The 20,437-nt window shown below is 38.0% G+C and overlaps 1 protein-coding gene across 4 annotated transcripts in view; it reads right to left on the bottom strand.

The window, feature by feature from the left end:
• Positions 1–20,437, bottom strand: part of PTPN11 (protein tyrosine phosphatase non-receptor type 11) — a 78,495-nt gene that overhangs the window by 50,657 nt on the left and 7,401 nt on the right. For 2 of the 4 annotated variants that reach the window (XM_082667566.1, XM_082667564.1), the window contains exons 2-4: positions 9,707–9,829; positions 3,718–3,909; positions 1,727–1,919 (exon numbers count right to left, since the gene is read on the bottom strand). In XM_082667566.1, the coding sequence (XP_082523692.1) occupies positions 1,727–1,919; positions 3,718–3,909; positions 9,707–9,829 (508 nt within the window). Of the gene's footprint in view, positions 1–1,726; positions 1,920–3,717; positions 3,913–9,706; positions 9,830–20,437 lie in introns of all 4 variants that reach the window. The other 2 variants (XM_082667565.1, XM_082667563.1) reach the window with 1 other exon arrangement.

Below are 20,437 nucleotides of genomic sequence, written 5' to 3' on the forward strand. Positions count from 1 at the left end.
GACTAAGGCAGAGTTTTAAGGTGCCAGAGCACTGAAGGCAGTCGTGCCCCAACACACACACACACACACACACACACACACACACACACACACAGCCTCCCTGGCAAAGGCTGGGAGATTTAATGTTTCAAGGCATTTAAGGAAATCTCTGTTCAATCATTAACTGATCACTAAGCTACCCAAGCAAAGACTTCAGTGGCCACGCAAGACAAAGACAGGAAAGTCACTGAACACACAAACAGCAACAACAACTACAGGAACAAGAAAAAGTAGCAACAACAAATAATACTGCCTGAGAAAGGAGGGCAAAGGATTTATATTATATTATTTAAAATGCCTAGTTTCCAACAAAAACTTATGAGACATGCAAAGAAACAAGAAAATATGGTCCATACTTGGGGGTGGGGGGGAGGGTGGGAAGCATTCAACAGAAACTGTCCTTGAGAAAGCCCAGACAACGACTTTAAACCAGCTAGTATAAATATATTCAAAGAACTAAAGGAAAGTATAAATTAAAAGAAAATATGAACATGATGGCTCATCAAACAGAGAATACCACAAAATGATAAATACATAAATGTATATAAATATTCATAGCAGCATTATTCATAATAATTAATGGCCCAAAATGCCCATTAATTTTTTAATGGATAAACAAAATGTGGTATATATCCATACAACAAAATGTTTGCCAATAAAGAGTTTACTGACACATGCTATAACATGGATAAACCTTGAAAAACATGCTAAGTAAAAGAAGTCAGTCACAAAAGGCCACATATTACATGATTCCATCTATATAAAATATACAAAATAGGCAAATCCATTGAAACAAAGAGGTTAGCGGTTGCCAAGAGCTGGGGGGAGGGGGAAAAATGGGGAGGGACTGGTAATGAACCCAGGGTTTCTTGTTGGGGTGATGAAAATGTTCTGGAATTAACGTTGTTGGCTGCCTAATTTGTGAATATACTAAAAACCACCAAATTGTCCACTTTAAAAGGGTGAATTGTATGGTGTGTGAATTATATCTCAATAAAGCTGGGTTTTTTTGGTTTTTTTTTTTTAATCTTATTGAAAAACCGAAGCAATAAGTGAATAGACAGTTGCTATTTAGGAAACTACGTCAAAACAAAGTTTGATGTAGTTGACTGAGAACCAACCTCCCTGGTCTAGCCATCACATTAAAAACAAGAAATGGTGAGTTCAGTTCTCCCAGCCTTAACCAGAATTCTATAATATGAAAGTACATGTAGTCACAGGCTAGACTGTGCTGACCCAAGGGAGAAGCTGAGGCCATAGCTTTAGAAATTAAGACAGAGGCAGACTCCAGCTGTAACCAAGTACAGACTGAGATACTGCAGGGCTGGGAATTCCCTGGCAGTCCAGTGGTTAGGACTCGGTGCTTTCACTGCCAAGGGTTCAGGTTCAATCCCTGGTCGGGGAACTAAGATCCTATAAGCTGCGTGATGCAGCCAAAGAAAAAAAAAAAGATACTGCAGGGCAGAAGGTGACGTACTGAGGCATGACTTAATCTGCCAGAGATAGAGAGGAAATAAGTAATTTAATAAAGTTCGGAAATGATGAAACAGTTATAATTAACAAGGTACTAAAAGTGTAGAAGCCCTTAACTAAATGACTTTGGAAGTAATGGTGTCGGTCTTCTCCCAGCCAAAAAACCACCCAAAGATGACGTTTCACCAGACCCACAGTTCAATCCGGGTTTTACCTGACAGCGGATCATAACATGGGTCACTTTAGACTTGCCGTCATTGCTCTCCCCTTTGTCATCTCCGGTTCGGACAGAGAGAACAAAATCTCCAGGGTGGCTCTGGCTCTCCCGCACAAGAAAGCTACCGTGTTTTCCTTTCTCGGTTAATAATTTCTCTGCTTCTTTCCCAGACAGATGTCCATGAAACCACCTAAATTTTTTTAAATGAAAAATCAATTGAGTTCTGCCATGCGTTCACAACATTCTTTCACAAAACTACCGTACATAGTCACCTCTACTCAACACAATTAAAAACAGGCACGTTCCTCCAAGAGATTGATCCATTCCACATAAGACAGAATTTGCATCCCAAGCAGGCAGGAAAAATGACAATGGTTAGGATTCCGGGCTTTCACTGGCATGGCCCGGGTTCAGTCCCTGGTCAGGGAACTAAAATCCCACAGATTACGTGGTGCGGCCAAAAAAAAAAAAAAAAAAAGAATGACCATTAAACTCCTTAAATGAGCCCACAATCATTTGGAGGCAAATATCCTCAATCTTTCCTATTTTCTTTTAAATCCCCCATCTTTTAAAAAGGCAGTTTGTCATTTCTCCACTGCCAAACCCTAAAAGGACCAATTATTTAATTACAGTCATTTAAAGAAGTTATAATAGAGAGTTATGGTAGCGACAGAGAATCATTTGAATGTTTGCCCTTGCTTTGGCATGCAAACACTACATTAAAAAGGATCTTCATTATAAATTAGTTCAGGCATTCCAAGCTTTTCCAGATTTCCAATCTATACTTCAATAGCCTCCAAGTTTGCTGTCAACATCCTTGTACTATCCACTGGGTCATCATTTCAAATTTTAATGCACGTAAGACTTGGAGTAGAGGCAAGGGATTTTGCTAAAAATGTGAATTCCCATGCCTCACAATGAGAGATACCAATACACTAAGTCTGAATGGGGCCCAGCAATCTGCATTTTTAACCAGCACACCAGAGTCCTAATGTAGGCCATCTGAGGTCAGACTGTGAAACAGTGCTACTCTAAGTTACTACAGAAAACATCTTAACATAGTCATATTAATAATGTGGCTTTTTCCCTCAGGATCTTGGTGAGGAAACAAGCATGATCACAGCACATACTGCTAATGGCTCAACACTAAAGGAATATACTTCGAGGTATTTTTCATCTACCCTCAACTGAACAGAGTAAAATTAAATAAACTGCACAGAATTGGCTGACAGCCTTTTGCTTAATAATTTGGCTGGAAAACAAATTATCAGCATAAAATACCAGTGACACGAAGGTATAAGTAGAAGAAACCTACTTGAAGACAGAAAATATTCAAACCTAATTAAGAGACCCTGATTTGGTACTGAGTCAGAGAGAAGAGACTGGGAATGCAGAAAACCAATAAAATTAATGCAAGTTAAGTCAAGCCCCAGCTTTCATCAGCTTAGTTCCAACACTGGGGAAAGATCTCTGAAATAATACGATTCCCTCTAATTAGGGTCATTCTCACACATTTGTGGATAAAACATAAAAGAACTGATGAAAAATCTGACCGAGTCCTCTGCTTTCCCACTTCTGAGCTTAAACTGACATCTGTTGGTGGCATTGCTGAATAGCTGGTCAGAAGCTACTACAGGGAACTGCTATTTTGGTGTTCCCATTATCATTTGTTTTCCTCTCCTAACGCTCAAAGTTCGATAACGCTCAAGGTCAATAATCTTAACATTATTGCATGTATCAAGTATATACAGGAATAGTCTGAGACTTCTGTAGAACGAGTGTAAGTAACACTGACTGAAGCTTTTGCTTCAGAAAGGTGGCCTTCAGAAAAGGCCACTCTGAGAATAATCTGATCCTATTACTCTTACTTTAGTAACACTTTTAAGATTACAGTTTGAGAAACAGAAGTCAAACCCCCATAATGCATTCACCTCGCACCTATGGCGTGGGAGAGATGCAGACTCTGCAATTACGAAAATGTAACTGACCTTTCAGAGGTAGGATCTGCACAGTTCAGAGGATATTTGAGCTCAATAACATCTCCATTCTTCTCTTTTAATTGCCCATGATGTTCCATGTAATACTGGACCAATTCAGCCAAAGTGGCAAACTTCTCCCCTCCATACAAGTCATAGTAATCACCAGTGTTCTGAATCTTGATGTGGGTGACAGCTCCATTTCTTCTAAAATAGTCCATTAGAAAAGTGGGGGTAAAAGACAAATAAAGAGCTACTAGTAAAAACGGATCTCATATTCGTTATCAGATTTCACCTAAACATTGAAACAAACCCAAGGAATGTGCAAGTTTACGCTTTTCCTAAACAAATGCAGTGAGTGAAATAACCAGTCAACCATTTCAACACAAAGGGCTCTGCGTATATTAAGTGACAATCATTTTTCTCATCAATTAATCAAGACAAATATCGCTAAAATTAAATGTACATTTACCTTATAATCCAGTAAACATACTCCTAGTATTTTGCCCCAAAGGAATGAAACTGCATGGCTACCAAAAGACTTGTACAAGAATATTCATTGCAGCCTTTTTGTAGTAGAAAAAAATTGAAAGGTCAAATATTTATGGCCAAAATGGATACACAAATACTCATACAATGAAATATCACACAGCAATTTAAATAAGAGAGAGGACCACTGATATATACAATCAACTTAGGTGAATCTCAAAAACATTACGTTAAGAGAAAGAAGCCAGACACAAAAGAATATATACTGTATGACTTCATTTATATGACGTTGTAGAATAAGCTAGTCAATGGGAATAGAAAAGAGAAGAGTGGTTGCCTCTTAGGGGGAGGGAGAATAGAAACCGGCACCAAGAAACTTTCTAGGGTGATAGAAATACTTAAGATTTTGATTGGAGCTCTGGTTGCATTGATAAACACATTTGTCAAAACTCATCTCAATATACACTTAAGATACTATATGTAATTGTATCTTTAAAAATCATTTTAAAGACATATAATTAACAGAGTTTCCCATGTGAGATAGCTAGTATGTCAACCCAATGAATTGACAACACTGACCAAAAGTTTCTAAAACTTGGTATTTTAGTTAGCCTAGGCAGTTTGATGATTTCCATTTGGTTTTCTGTACTATTAAGTACATCTCAAGGACACCCGTAATCATCTTTGTGGACCCAAGGGGTCTGGCAACCCCTAAATGGTAATCACTGACCTTTTTTTATTTTTTAGTCTGACCCTATAGTGTTATTGATGAAGCCTCTGTTAAATATAAACACAATTCTACTAAAGATAAAGGAAAATGGAAACGTAGGAAAGTAAGAAAAATTGTCCTACAATGTTAATAACAATATCTACTTCTAATTTTTGGTTACAATCTTTTCCAGTGGGTAAAAAAAGTACTTTGGGTCTCTCTCCTCCAGCTACACCTGATTCTATTTTAACACCTCAGCTTTCTATCTCTAACCTTGACTTAACATATCACAAAAACAGATATTTCAGGTATGGACTATAAAGCAACATAGATGGATCTCAAAAACATGATACTGGGAATTCCCTGGCAGTCCAGTGGTTAGGACTCAGCGCTTTCACTGCAGGGGCCCAAGTTCAATCCCTGGTTGAGGAACTAAGATACCCCAAGCCACACAGCGCAGCCAAAAAAAACTATGATATTGCATGGAAGAAGCACAATGCAGAATGATATGCTCAGCATGTACCATTTGTGAAAATTTCAGAATGCACACAAGTAATATTATACATTATTCATGACACAGACCACAGACATACATATATATTATATTTTATTATTATATTACTTTTATGTTATATTACTTATTATATGTGCTTTTAAAAAAATAAATTTATTTTATTTATTTATTTATTTTTGTCTGTGTTGGGTCTTCGTTGCTGTGGGCGGGCCCTCTCCAGTTGCGGCGAGTGGGGGCCACTCTTTGCTGCAGTGCGCAGGCCCCCCACCGTGGTGGCCTCTCCCGCCGCGGAGCAGGGGCTCCAGGCGTGCAGGCTTCAGCAGTTGCGGCACATGGGTCAGTAGTTGTGGCTCACGGGCCTAGCTGCCCCGCGGCATGCGGGATCCTCCCGAACCAGGGCTGGAACCCAAGTCCCCTTCATTGGCAGGTGGACTCCCAACCACTGCACCACCAGGGAAGCCCTGTACTTTTTTTTTAATGAACTAGAAAGAAATACACCAAACTCAGAAAGTAGCTGTCTCTGTGGCAAAAAGAAGAACAGCAGGAAGGGTGGTGAAAAAAGGGAAATTTTGCTTTTTTTTAATATTTTAATTTGAAGGAAAAAATGACTGGCAATAAATACAATATGGGTAATTGGACATAATTTTTTGTATTTTTCTGTATTTTTTTTCCCTCAAAATTAAAAAAAGGGGATCTTCCTTGACTAACTAAGGCAACCTAATCATCAAATTTTCAGCATGGGCACATAACAAAAAGATTAGATCACTGTAGAAAACTAGAACAATAAACTTGTCATTTATGCATGCACACACACACACACACATGCATCTCAGTGTCTATAATATACATCATATACATAAGAAAACATATATAAAGTGAAACTTGGCAGTTTAAGAGTTGTTAAAAGCACTGATTCTAAGACAGTTCACCAAAAAGATATACAGATGACCTTTAACCTTATTAAAAGATGTTCAGCTTCAATCATAAGAGAAATTAAAATTCACTGAGATACCATTTCTCACCTATCAGGATGACGAAAGTGAAAAGCTTGACAACACTCAACTGGAAGCTGTGGAAAAACAGGGACCCTCAGACACTGTTGGTGAGAATGCAAAATGGTACAATCACTGTGGAGGGGAATTTGGAAAAACTATACTAATATATATTGACTCTCTGCCCCAGTCATCTCTCTCCCGGGAATTCACCTCTGAAGATACATTTCCAAAAGCACAAAACATATGCAAAATGTTATCATATTAAATGCAGTATTATTTATCATTGTAATATATTGGAAATAACTAAATTCCCATTTTTAGGAAATTGTATAAAGTTACATGCTATGCAGTTAATTTAAAAATTGAGAAAGATCACTAAAAGATTTCTGTAAGTGAAAAAAGTAAACTACAAAGAAATAGACTTAGTATTCCACTTCATGTGTGAAAAGAAACACAGAAGGATAAACCATAAATTAATAAAACTGGTTACCTACAGGGATGGAAATAAGGTACACAGGGTAGGGGTAAGAATAAGGTTTGTCAGAATATACCTTTTTATACAGTTTGACTTTTAAATCTTGTAAATGTTTCACATATTCAAAAAATAAAATCAACAAGGATCAAAAAAATGAGTACAAAACCAAAAAACTGAATACAGAAAGAAAGAAATGACTCCAACTTTGCAGTAAGTTTGTAACTACACAGAAAATTAATTCCCGTAGCTTTTGAACACAGTACAGATTATACACCCTTAGTGGGATACATGCTGTGAACAGAAACACTCCAGAGAAATCATGAACTTTACTTAATGGGTTTGTAATTAGAAATGATAATGGTATAGTAATTCTGAAACTATCTTTGTATTAGAAGATTGGGCAAATGAGGTCATACATTGATGCTGCTGTGAAACACGGTTCTCTCTACAGAAGGGAAACACAAATACGGAATGGGAAAAGGTAAGGAAACTGGGCTGAACTAGAGCTATCAGACTTGTCTGATATATATTTATATATTTATTGATACTGATATATTTAAAATTTGGTTTTAAATATATAAGTATTTATTTCCCAGCTCTGTCTACTAAAAGGGCCTAGAAGCAATGACACTCCAGAAGATGGGGCAAACAGACATTATGTGCTTCCTGATGTGAAATAAAGGGATGGCTTCAAAATCCACTATTGAAATGATGAGAGAAATTTGAATATGGACTGTGTGTTAGATAACATTATGGAATCACTTAAAATTTCTTATATATAATCATGATATTGTAGTTATACAGGATGTCCTTGTTCATAGGTCATGCACACTGAAGTACTCAGAGGTAAAAATAAGCATCCTGACATCTGCAACTTATTTTCAAAAGGCTGGGGGAGGGGAGAGTATACACATACACACACACACTCAGAGAAAAAGAGCAAACATGGCAAAATGTTAACAGGTAAAGGGAATGTGGGTATTCACCGTACTCATCTTTTGACTCTCCTATAGGGCTGAAATTTCTCAAGATAAAAAGTTGAGGAAAAAGAAAAAAAAAAAACCTCACCAGTTCTGTAGTCCCGGCTCTGCCACTTACTAGCTATGAAACCAGCTTTGTAAATTAACCTCTGTGCCTCAGCTTATTCACCCCTAACATGAAGATAATAGTGGCATTTATTCATAGGTTGTTGGAGAGATTAAATAAAATGATATGTGGAGAGTGCTTAGCAAGATGGCCTGGAATATGTCAAGCCCTCAATAACGTCTGCTATCATCCTCCTCCTCAACATCATTGTTGTTATTATTATATAATCTCCATCCAAACTCTTACAGGTCAAATGTCACTCAACTGTAGGTTAGAAGTCTGTGCTAGGATAAGCCTGGGAAAATTCATGAAGGCTTCTACCCTCTCCTTGTTGCAAAACAGAAGTAAAAGCCAACAATGTGAGCTCCTTGAGAAACTAATCGATATCAAAAAGGGACTTCCCAAATCCCGAAGGAGTCCTAAATAAATCCTCAGAACATGTTTTCCTTACTTCTTTATTTAAAAATAATAATAATAAAAGCAAATTCATAGAGCAATTCAGTTCTGGCTCCTGGAATGAGATAGAGTAAGGAGAATGAGTATATAAGAGAAAGTCAATTTCTAGAAAAACTCTCCTACATGTGTCCAAAGAGACATGTAATAGATGTTGCCAATACTGTTCAAAACAATTTTAAACAAACTAAAAACAACTCAGTGTCCAACAATATGGGATGGGATAAACTGTGGTATATGCACACCTTCGAATATTATATAGCCATTAAAGTTAATAATTAGATCTATATGTATCAGCACAGAGCTCAAAAAAAATTTAAAGGTAGTCTCAGAATACGTACACTATAAAGCCATGGATATGAATTCTAAAAACACACAAACCAACCTCATATCATTCACACATAGTACAAATGCAGTACAAGTATAAAAACATGTTCAGGAAGGAGATATACCAACCTCTTGATGGTGGTTTCCTCTGAGGAAAGAGGGAGGGGAATGGGACTGGGCAGGGGAACAAACGGGACCACAACTTCCTCAGTGATGTTTTATTTCTTGAAAAAGAAAAGTGATCTGAAGAAACTCTTCTCCTTCTTTCTTTCTTTTTAAATTAAAGTATAATTGATTTACAATGTCGTGTTAGTTTCAGGTGTCCAGCAAAGTGATTCAGTTATATACTTTTTCAGATTCTTTTCCCTTACAGGATATTGAGTATAGTTCTCTGTGCTATACAGTAGGCCTTTGTTGTTTATCTATTTTATATATAGTAGTGTGTACCTGTTCATCCCAAACTCCTAATTTATTCCCCCACCCCACTTTCCCCTTTGGTAACCATAAGCTTGTTTTCTACGTCTGTGAGGCTGTTTGAAGAAACTCTTAGAGAGTATTTGTCCCATTCCGTAATCAACAGATGGGAAAGGAAAAATGCAGGGAACGAGGATGGAGCCTTGTTTTGGATTGAAGCAGGATCAACCCAGGCTTTAAGAACTTGCTATGTTGTGCTCCAGCTCATCCTCAGTGGCCTCTCAAGGGAGAAAAAGCCCACCTTCAGGCCCCTTCTGCTGACTCCCCGAGCCTCTCACTCTCAGGAGGCCACGTCCCGAACCCCACAGCAGGCCTGAATCACACCTGATCTGTGGGCCAGGGCACTGGCAAGGCCTCACCCACGGGGCAGCAGGCAGACCTTCAGACTCTAAATGAGGGTCACAAGTTGTCCAAGTGTGGTCCTAACATTTCCCCCCTGGAAAACACTCTCAGGATTCTCTCTTTTTCTTGCAACTTACCTAACAGAAAGTGTAAAGTCTCCAGGGTTACTTTTACTGGGCCTTGCCAAAAAACTGCCATCAACTCCTCTTGTCAACAGTAGGTTTTCTGCCTCCACGCCAGTGATATTTGGGTGAAACCATCTTGAGAGAGAGAGAAATAGACCAATGAAAAACAAAGGACTCTGTCGGCACTACTTCCCACACCGTCACAGCTAAAATGCTTATTAGTAGAGTAGCAAATAAAAACACCAACCCAATCCCTTTCCCTTCCTCTCTTTGGTCACCGCCTCCTCCTTGTCTTCCCCGTGGTAGGAGCCTGGGATCCTGCTAGCACAGTAGATGGGGCTGGGGGCATGGTCAGTGGGATTGGGGCTGAGGTGGATGCTATTTATATAGGGTGGTGGGGAGGGCCTTAGCAATAAGGTAACATTTGATCAGACCTGGAAGAAATGAGGCAGCAACGTGCAGCCATATAGGAAAGGAACATATCAGGCAGAGGGAGGAACAAGATCAAGGGCACGGGGGCAGACCGTATTTGACATGCTCAAGCACTCAAGAGGCCAGTATGCTTGGAGCAAGACACTTAAGGGACAGAGCAGTAGATGAGGCCAGAGAGGTAATGAAAAGCCTGATGATGCAGGGCCTCGGAGGACACTGTAAAAACTTCAGCTTTTATTTTTTGTGAAATGGGAAAGGACTAGAGGGTTTTAGACAGAGAAGCAACATGATCTGACTTATATTTTTAAAACATCTTCAAGCTATCATGCAAGGGTAGAAGCACATAGATCAGTTAAATAAGCTATTGTGATAATCCAGGCAAGAGATGGTGGTACCAAGGACCAAAGTGGTGGAAGGAGTAGTGATAAACGGTCCAACTGGGAATATTTTAAGGGTAGCCAACAGGATTTCCTAATCTATTACATATGAGATGGGAAAGAAAGAAAGGAGTAAGAACAACTCCTAGGTATCATGTCTGGGCAAGTGGAAGGTTGGCGGTACCACGTACGAGATGTGGAAAAAGGGTGGGGAGAGGAAAAATCAAGTGTTAGATTTGGTACGTGTTAAATCTTTTTTTTTTTAATTTTTTATTTATTTTTGGCTGCGTTGGTACGCGCAGGCTTTCTCTAGCTGTGGCGAGTGGGGGCTGCTCTTCGTTGTGGTGCGTGGGCTTCTCATTGCAGTGGCTTCTCTTGCTGTGGAGCACGGGCTCTAGGTGTGCAGGCTCAGTAGTTGTGGCGCACGGGGTTAATAGCTCCGCGGCATGTGGCATCTTCCTGCACCAGGGCTCAAACCCATGTCTCCTGCATTGGCAGGCAGATTCTTAACTACTGCGCCACCAGGGAAGGAAGCCCTGGTACATGTTAAATATGAGATGCTTAATCATCTGAGTGTCTGGTACATATTAAGCACTAATAGTTAGATATTACTGACAATCATGACAATAACTATAAGATTGTTCTCACAAGAAATAATCAGAAAAGGCAAGAATCTAGACATAGTCTATCAACATTCCTGTTGTTTACATTAACTGAAATTTATTTTCTTTTTAATTTTTCCTATAGCATTTTACTAGCATTTTTGGGGAAATCTAAACATCATTCTGATTATCCTAGAGAAAAATCACAGGGTTCAGATCAAAAGGAAAAAAATATTAGTTTGCTCTTTACTCCCTCTGAGAGCTTGTCAGAAGATCGAGGCAGAATTTTACCCAGGGAAAACTCAACCTCAATTTATAAGATACCTATCATTCCAGCATCCAATACTTTTGCATACAGTATGATTACTAAACTATCCTTTTTTTTTTTTTAAATCTTGTCCACAGCTTCTTTAATCTATGGTTCCCACCTGAGTCCCCACAGTCCTAGGGAATCAGAAAGCAATAACAGAAGGCTTCCAGTTACTTTTAACTTTTCAAAAAGTATAGTGAAAATCTTATGTTAATCTTCAATTTGTCTACCTGTATAAGCTAGTTAAAATGTCAAATCTCTCTTGCTTTTGGCTACAAAACAATTATGTTACTTGGTGTGGTAGTCTGAAGCTGAGTGGCATATATGTTTTCTTCTACAACAAAAAGGGAAAACTAATTATTATATGATGAATACAGGTTAGGAAACAATTCTCTTTAGAATATTGGGTTTATGGTTTAAAAAAAAAAAAAGAGGAGACTCCAGAAGTAAAAAAGCTGAGAATCGTTGGCATGTGGTGGCAAAGCTTTATGGGTAGGAGCACGGACTCTGGAACCAGACTACTTTGGTTCAGATCCCAGCTCTGTGTGATCCCAGGCTACTTATTTAAACTGTTAACTCATCTATAAAATGGGAATAGCAACAGCACTGTGTCACAGGGTGTTGAGAGGATAAAATGAGTTAATATTTATAAAGTGTCTATAACAGTGCCTGGACTTCAGGGTAGCCAAGGACAATGATGACTGCCTAAATTCACATCTTCCCACATATCCTTCAAAAACAATACAGAGGACTTCCCTGGCAGTCCAGTGGTTAAGACTCTACGCTTCCAATGCAGGGGGCGTGGGTTCAATCCCCATGCCACACAGTGTGGCCAGAATAAATAAATAAATAAATTAATTAATTAATTAATTAAAAACTAACGGGAATTTTTTTTAAATATGGAATTTTTAAAAAAGAACAAGTAAAACCACACAATAACCTAACCATGCCCTCAACAAAAGTAGAAGACAGAGAATGCCCAAACTTCCAAATTACCTGTAAGTAAAAAAAGAAGACATACCAAATCTCAGTAGTGATCTCTCATCTTCTTACTGCAACCCTCTGTGCCAAGCCAAGGGCATTCTGAGAAAAACTGCATGTCAGAGAGAACAGGGGAGCTAGTGGCAGGCCTAAAATTGCTGTAAAAACACCTCCAGAAAGAGAAAGTCCACCCTAAGTGTGAAAATATTGAAAAAGTTTTCTTGTAGATCAGAGCCCTATTTATAGAAAAGGGGAATGATTTAAGGTGTAGTGTTAGAAATGCATGGTCTCTGGGGAAGAAAAAGGCAAAAAAGAGACAGGATCCATTTGGCAATTAGGTGACAACAAGGAAAGGAAGTAGAAGGAGGAAATTTATTTACCTGCAAACAAACAAACAAAAAACCCAGAGGACAAATAACCTCTCCCCTACCGCAAACACAAATAGATACACAAATCCACTAAAAAAAAAAAAAAACCTGGACTTTTCTATACTGACAGAAGAAAATGCCATTGAATTAGGAACCTTTAAAATATTTAAGAGCCACAAAATAAATAGGAAAAAAGTATAAGTCTATATAAAGTTACTATAAAAAAGAAGAGTCACACATCAGTCAGCTTTTGAAAATTACCCCAGACAAACACCCATGATGCAGAAGAAAACTATGAGACAACACTCCAATCTGAATTAAATATACTCAAGACTTGGGGATATGAAAAAACACTCTGAATAAGAAATTTAAAAGTTAAAAACAGAAATGGACAGGCCTTCCCTGGTGGCACAGTGGTTGAGAGTCCGCCTGCCAATGCAGGGGACATGGGTTCGTGCCCTGGTCTGGGAAGATCCCACATGCCGCGGAGCAGCTGGGCCCGTGAGCCATGGCTGCTGGGCCTGCGCATCCGGAGCCTGTGCTCCGCAACGGGAGAAGCCACAACAGTGAGAGGCTCGCGTACCACAAAAAAAAAAAAAAAAAAAACAGAAGTGGACAAAAAGTAGGAAAAAATGAAGAGGGAGTTGATCAAACTCACAAAGAAAAAGGAAAAGAAAATCATCTCAGAAATGAAAACTAAATTACTAGACGCCCAAAGGAGAATAAGTTCAAATGAAAATCTAATAAGTGGCATTAAAGAAAGGGAGGAAAACAATGAAGAGAATAAAATATGATGAAGAAAGAAATAAAAGAGATCACAAAGAAAATGGTTAATATGAAAGACAAGCAAAGAAGAAACAACATACATATAATTGCGGTAAGGGGAGAGGGGAAACGCAATGGAACAGAACTAATATTTAAACCTAAATTGAGAAAACAAATAAAATAAGATGTGAATCTATACATTGGAAGGGACCACCAGGTACTTGGGAAAATTAGCCCAGAATAATTGCTCTGGCACTTGTTCTAATGAAACTATTACACTTTAAAGACAAATGGAAAAAAAATCTTCAAAGCCTCCACGAAAAACAAATAACTTACTGTAACAAATTAGATTAGCATCTGACTTTTCAAAGCCAACATATAAAGCAAGTTGATAAATGAACAAGCATTTTTTAAAAACTCAATGAAAGAAAAGGGTAAACTAAGAATTTTATATCCAGCTAAGTTATACTTCAACTATCAGCGCTACAGACAAAACAAGTTTCAACATACAACAAGTAAGGGAATGCTGTACTTATCAGTCTTTCCTGATGAATCTACTAGAGGATAAACTTTATCTATCTATCTTGTTGTAACAAGCAACATTGACAAAATAACCGATGGTGAGCATTTAATAATCTATAAATGTCATGTAAGACTAAAACAAAGATGGGAATGAGAGTAGAAAACTAATGTACAACAGTTATATACTGTGACAAAGTAGAACTACTACAACTAGAAAATGGGAAAAGGAAAACAGAAAAAAACTCATTGTTGTATAGGCAATAGGCAATAGATGGGTGTTTAAGGATAATGAAAAAAATCTGATAAGCCTGATAATAAAAGTCAAATAACAAAACAGAGGACTAAGGACATTCAAAAAGGTGTAAGTACTAGATTTAAAAAAATACAAACCTTCCTAAATACCCCCTCAAAAAACGGTTTTAAACAAAAAATTTTTAAATATACATCTTAGAAAAAAATTATATATAATATATATATATTATATATACACACACACACACACATACATACACACACACATCTTGTGAGAAACAATGCAAGGAAACACTACAGTTGACCCACGAACAACATGGGCTTTAGAGGCACCGATCCTTGCGCAATTGAAAATTCATATATAACTTTATAGTCAGCCCTCTATATCCACAGTTCTGCTTCCAACTGCATGGTTTCAACCAACGGCAGATTGTATCATACTGTACTACATATTTATTGAAAAAAATCCGTGCATAAGTGGACCCGTGCAGTTCAAACTTGTGTTGTTCAAGGGTCAACTGTAAGTATAAAACATTAAGATAGAGGACTTCCCTGGTGGTGCAGTGGTTAAGAATCCGCCTGCCAACGCAAGGGATATGGGTTCAAGCCCTGGTCCGGGAAGATTCCACATGCCGTGGAGCAAGTAAGCCTGCAAGCCACAACTACTGAAGCCCGCGTGCCTAGAGCCCGTGCTCCACGACAAGAGAAGCCACCACAATGAGAAGCCCGCACACCACAACAAAAAATAGCCTCCACTCTCCACAACTAGAGAAAAGCCCATGCACAGCAACAAAGACCCAGCGCAGCCAAAAATAAATAAATAAATAAATTTATTTTAAAAAATGTTATGATAGAGTTGATACCAAACCTATCAGTCATAACAATAAATGTGGATGAGTTTGCTATTAAAAGAAATCAACAAACCTATGAATATTTATGTACCAAGCACAGCAATCATCTTTGTGAAGCAAAAACTACAGGAGATGCAAGGAAATGCAGATGGAAACACACCAATAATAGGAGACTTTAATACACCACACTCAATACAAGATAAAATAGACTAAAAAAATAGGTAAAGAGATAGAAAATCTAAATAACATAAACAATAGGGTAGATCTTATGTGCATATATTGTACTCCACACCCTGATAATAATTACACATTTTTCTCAAGCGCCTAGAGCATTTCCATAAAAATTGATCAGACATATACAGTCACAAGGAAAACAGTAACCCCTATAAAGTAGAAGTATTACACAGAACAATATCACAATGCAATAAACCTGAACTTCACTAACAAAAGCAAAAAACAGAAAGGCCCTTCTACCTGGAAATTTTAAAACCTTCCATTAAACAACAATTAGGTAAAAGGGGAAATACAAGCTGAATTACACAATTTGTAAGAAATAATGGCGGGACTTCCCTGGTGGCACAGTGGTTAAGAATCCACCTGCCAATGCAGGGGACAGGGGTTTGATCCCTAGTCCAGGAAGATCCCACATGCCGCAGAGCAACTAAGCCCGTGCACCACAACTAGAGAAAGTCTGCACACAGCAATGAAGACCCAAAGCAGGCATAAATAAATAAATAAATAAATAAAGTTTATCATGGATTCTATTAAAAAAAAGAAATAATGGCTATGAAAACACTACATATCAGCATCTATGGGATACAGCTAATGGAGTTATCAGTGGAAAATTCACTACACAAACAACTAACATTAATAAAAAATATAAGAGAATAAAAATAAAGTCCCAGTTCAAAAAAAAAAAAAAACCCTAGAAAAAGGACAAAGGATAGCACAAGGAAGGAAATCTATTTTATAAAGATAAAAGCAGGGGACTTCCCTGGTGGTGTGGTGGTTAAGAATCTGCCTGCCAATGCGGGGAACATGGGTTCGAGCCCTGGTCTGGGAAGATCCCACATGCCGCGGAGCAACTAAGCCCATGCACCACAACTACTGAGCCTGCACTCCAGAGCCCGCGAGCCACAACTACTGAAGCCTGCACGCCTAGGGCCCGTGCTCCGCAACAAGAGAAGCCACCACAATGAGAAGCTCGCACACCGCAACGAAGAGCAGCCCCCGCTCGCCAGAACTAGAGAAAGCCCGCACATAGCAACGAAGACCCAATGCAGCTAATAAATAAATAAATAAGCAAAAATCAAAGAAAAAGAAAACAAAAAAGTAGTAGATCTAATTAATAAAAATCCTGCTTTTTAAAATTAACAAAATAGACAAACCACTAGTTAACTTATTCAGGAGTACAAAAAAAAATCACAAATACACAAAACAAGAAATGACAAGGGGGAAATAAGCATTGAAACAGAAGAAAAAAAATTTTTAAAGAAACTATTTTGCAGACTGCTGTGCAAATAAATTATAAAATCTAGATGAAGTGAATAATTATCTAGGGAAATAAAGACTGCCAAAACTGAGTCCATTAGAGAGAAAACTTAGGCAAACCAATTTCTATATAAAAATAGAGAAAGCAATTTTAAAACTACCCCACAGAAAAGCACCAGGCCCAGATGGTTTCAAAATGGAATTCTATCAAACTTTCAAAGACCAGACCATCCCAGTGCTCTATAAATTATTCCAGAGAGTCAAAAGGAAAGGAAAACGTACCACTTCCTTTCATGAAGCAAATATAACACCGATACCTATACCAGATAAAGACAGCTACTTCATTGATACGGAAGGCAGACACCTTGCTCCTAATTTTAATAAGATTCTAATTATTTTAAAATTATAATGATGGTTATACTGCAGTATTTAAAAAAAAAAAGTCCTTAAACCTACAATTATCAGGTTAATGAAGTGAACAAAGGGAAAAACCATTCTGTCTCCCCTCTACAGCTCTCTCCCAGCATCTTCCTCCATTATTGGTCTTCATTAAATGAAATACTGCGGGCTCAGAGGTTGCTTCATTTTTAAATACCGGTCATCCAGCCTGGGGCACCACCACCTATGGGGGATCTGTTCCCTTACTGTCACCACTGTTATCTCCTCTTTCTTTTTTAAAATAGATTCTAGAAGAATTTCTCAGGTTTGTCCTCAACCTCACCACTGGGAGGGCTGCCTCAAGGGCACTCTTTACTGCTTCTAGCAAGATCTTTTTATTTGTTTATCTTCCTGTTTTTCATTCCCATTTCATTTTTCCTTAGCCAACTACTTCAGGCAGCTCTAATTTTTTATAGACTCAATGTCCTTTAGAATCTTGTTGAGAACACAAACATAAACTTTCTAAAACCTTTTAAAATTCATTTACTAAAACAGCACATATAGGTATGAAATTCCGAGAAAAAGCCCAAGCTTCCCTTGCAACATCAGAAGTCACTAGTTAGCAGTTTCCTAATCTTTGAGAAATGTCTCGTGCATATACATACGTATACTTACCTACGTGTGCATGTGTGCAAACACACTACTCTCTCTATGCCAGCCTGTGTGGAACACACACATACACAAATGCAATCCTGATCTACACCCCAATTTTTTCACTTACTACGACGCAAAGATCTTTCCGTGCAAGCATTCTTTTTTTTTTTTTTAATTTATTTATTTTTGGCTGCGTTGGGTCTTTGTTGCTGCGCGCGGGTTTTCACTGGTTGCGTCCAGCGGGGGCTACTCTTTGTTGCGGTGCGCGGGCTTCTCATTGTGGTGGCTTCTCTTGTTGCGGAACACGGGCTCCAGGCATGTGGGCTTCAGTAGTTGCAGCATGCGGGCTCAGTAGTTGTGGCTCACAGGCTCTAGAGCGCAGGCTCAGTCATCGTGGCACACGGGCTTAGTTGCTCCGTGGCACGTGGGATCTTCCCGGACCAGGGCTCGAACCCATGTCCCCTGCATTGGCAGGCGGATTCTTAACCACTTTGCCACCAGGGAAGTCCCCGAGCATTCTTTTTAATGGCTATACACTATTCCATTATAAAAATGTACCGTCTATAATTTAATCCCTATTAGAGGACATTTATATTATTCATAGATTTTTGTCATTACAAATAATGCAGCATATCACACCCTTTATAATCATCTTTATACACTTTTACAAGTAAATAAATATCTGTAAATTAAAATTGTAGAAATAAAACTGCTTTGACAAGAGTTTTTTTTTTTTACTCTGACAAATTTGCCAAACCACACTCAAAAGAAGGTACCAGTTTTGACTCCCATGAATTAAGCATGAAAGCCCGTTTTCTCCCAGTTTTGCCACTACTACGTATATTACCAAACTTTTTTATCCGAGTCATGGAAAATGGTACCATTCTAGTTTGCATTTCTATGTGAGACTAGCACTTTTTCATGTTTTCAGACCACTTTTTTTTTCATTTTCTGTGAGTTGTCAGCTTGTCATTGTTCATTTTCTATTGGATTTTTTTTCTTACTGATTTAAAGGGGCTCTTCTTGATAGAACCAGAAAATGATCCTTTATTATACATGTGACAATATTTGTCTTAGCTTTTTTCCCTTTTTACTTGCTTGTGGTTATTTTTTTTCCCCAAAGAAATTCATCTTGGCATGGTTAAATTTATCAGCTTTTTCCTTTATGGCTTCTGGGTTTCTTGCTATGTTTAGAAAAACTTAACCCACAGCACTGTTGTGAAATGGAAATAAATTAATACACATAAAGTGCTTAGCACAGAAAAAAACTCCAAGGAGTTTCACCTGTGGAACTAGGAATTTAGTTTTATGTCAGAATAAAACACAATAAAGGCACAGATTTTAACAGGACCCTGCAATGGGTACTAAAAAGGGGGGATGACTGGGAGAAGAAAGTAAATAAGACAGAGATGAGAAGTTACATCAAGAAAGAGTATGGAGAAAAAGAGAAGACAGAATTATTATTTACTACTAATAATATTTTATATTTAATAAAACTTTATAAATTATAAAATAGAAAAGACTTCTCCATGCTTATATTATTACATACACTTTTTTTCCCCTCAATTATCAACTAGCTCTGATAGCAAGGGAAAAAATAATTTACTGGCCATTATATATTATGGCTGGTTAAAATTGTAGCTACATTTACTGTTTGCCATGTGCCAGCGTGCAAAGTAGACTCCAGAAGTCAAACTTTTAACCATTACACTCTGCTATTTATTTCTAAAAATTTCTAAAGCAGAACTCTGACTGTAGATGGTCTTCATTCACAACCATGTGTTCTCACCTTTGTATATTTTACAAAAATAACACTTATGTAGAGTATCCTGCTGATGCTGAGGGACATTATAAAAGTGACTTCCACTGCTGAAGGTGACGCTAGGTAACTACAACCACCACCCATCAGGTAGATTGGCAGAGGAGATAAGGCAGGTGGTCTCTTTAGTCCTTTATTAAATAAACCATTATTATTTCATTTCCAACCAACTTCTAATTATACCTATCATGTTTTTAAGAGTGAACATACAGACACACACACACACAAAAGAGTGAACACAGGAGAGTGATGTTTACAGGGGAAACTTAGTAACCAGCATTTAGCACAAAGGCTAGACAGAGGATGGGCTTAATAAACATGTGTTATCGCTGTTGTTATCATTATTATTATTGGTGGAAGATATGCAGATAGATTCTTCTCTTGCATAATTATGTTAGTTTCACACAGACCATTTTGAGATATGAATCATTTATGTTACACTGCCTTTTCAAAAACTGAACTTCACAGCTCAGGAGCTGTCCCTACATTATCTCAAACAGTATATAATTAGAAATTGAAAGTTCTATTCCATAACCCACCCACTTGAGTTTTGATATACTGTAAACTCTCCTTCCTTGGCTATTTTTTTCAAAAAGCCTTTGTATTTACCAAAAAAGTCTTTCCCAATTACATGTTTAATATTTGTAGTGCAATTACTGGCAGTTTTGTGATTTGCAACATGCTTATCGCTAACACAGAGCAGTTAGAGTTCATTCAACCCCTGAGATCTGAGTGAGAGACGGTAAGGAAGAATAGTGGAGTTAATAGGACTAGTATGATATTATAGAGCTGGCCTCAAGGATTATTACACTGGTAATATTAGGTACTGAGGCTGTACATCTCTAAATCCTGCCTCCATCTCCCACCTAGTGTGAATTCAAATAGCAGAGGTTAGTCTCCCCAAAAGGTAATGTAAATGTATCTGTATTATCTAAAAGGAG

The sequence above is a fragment of the Grampus griseus genome, assembly GCF_964374135.1.
Source record: "Grampus griseus genome assembly, chromosome: 12".
NCBI lineage: Eukaryota > Metazoa > Chordata > Mammalia > Artiodactyla > Delphinidae > Grampus > Grampus griseus.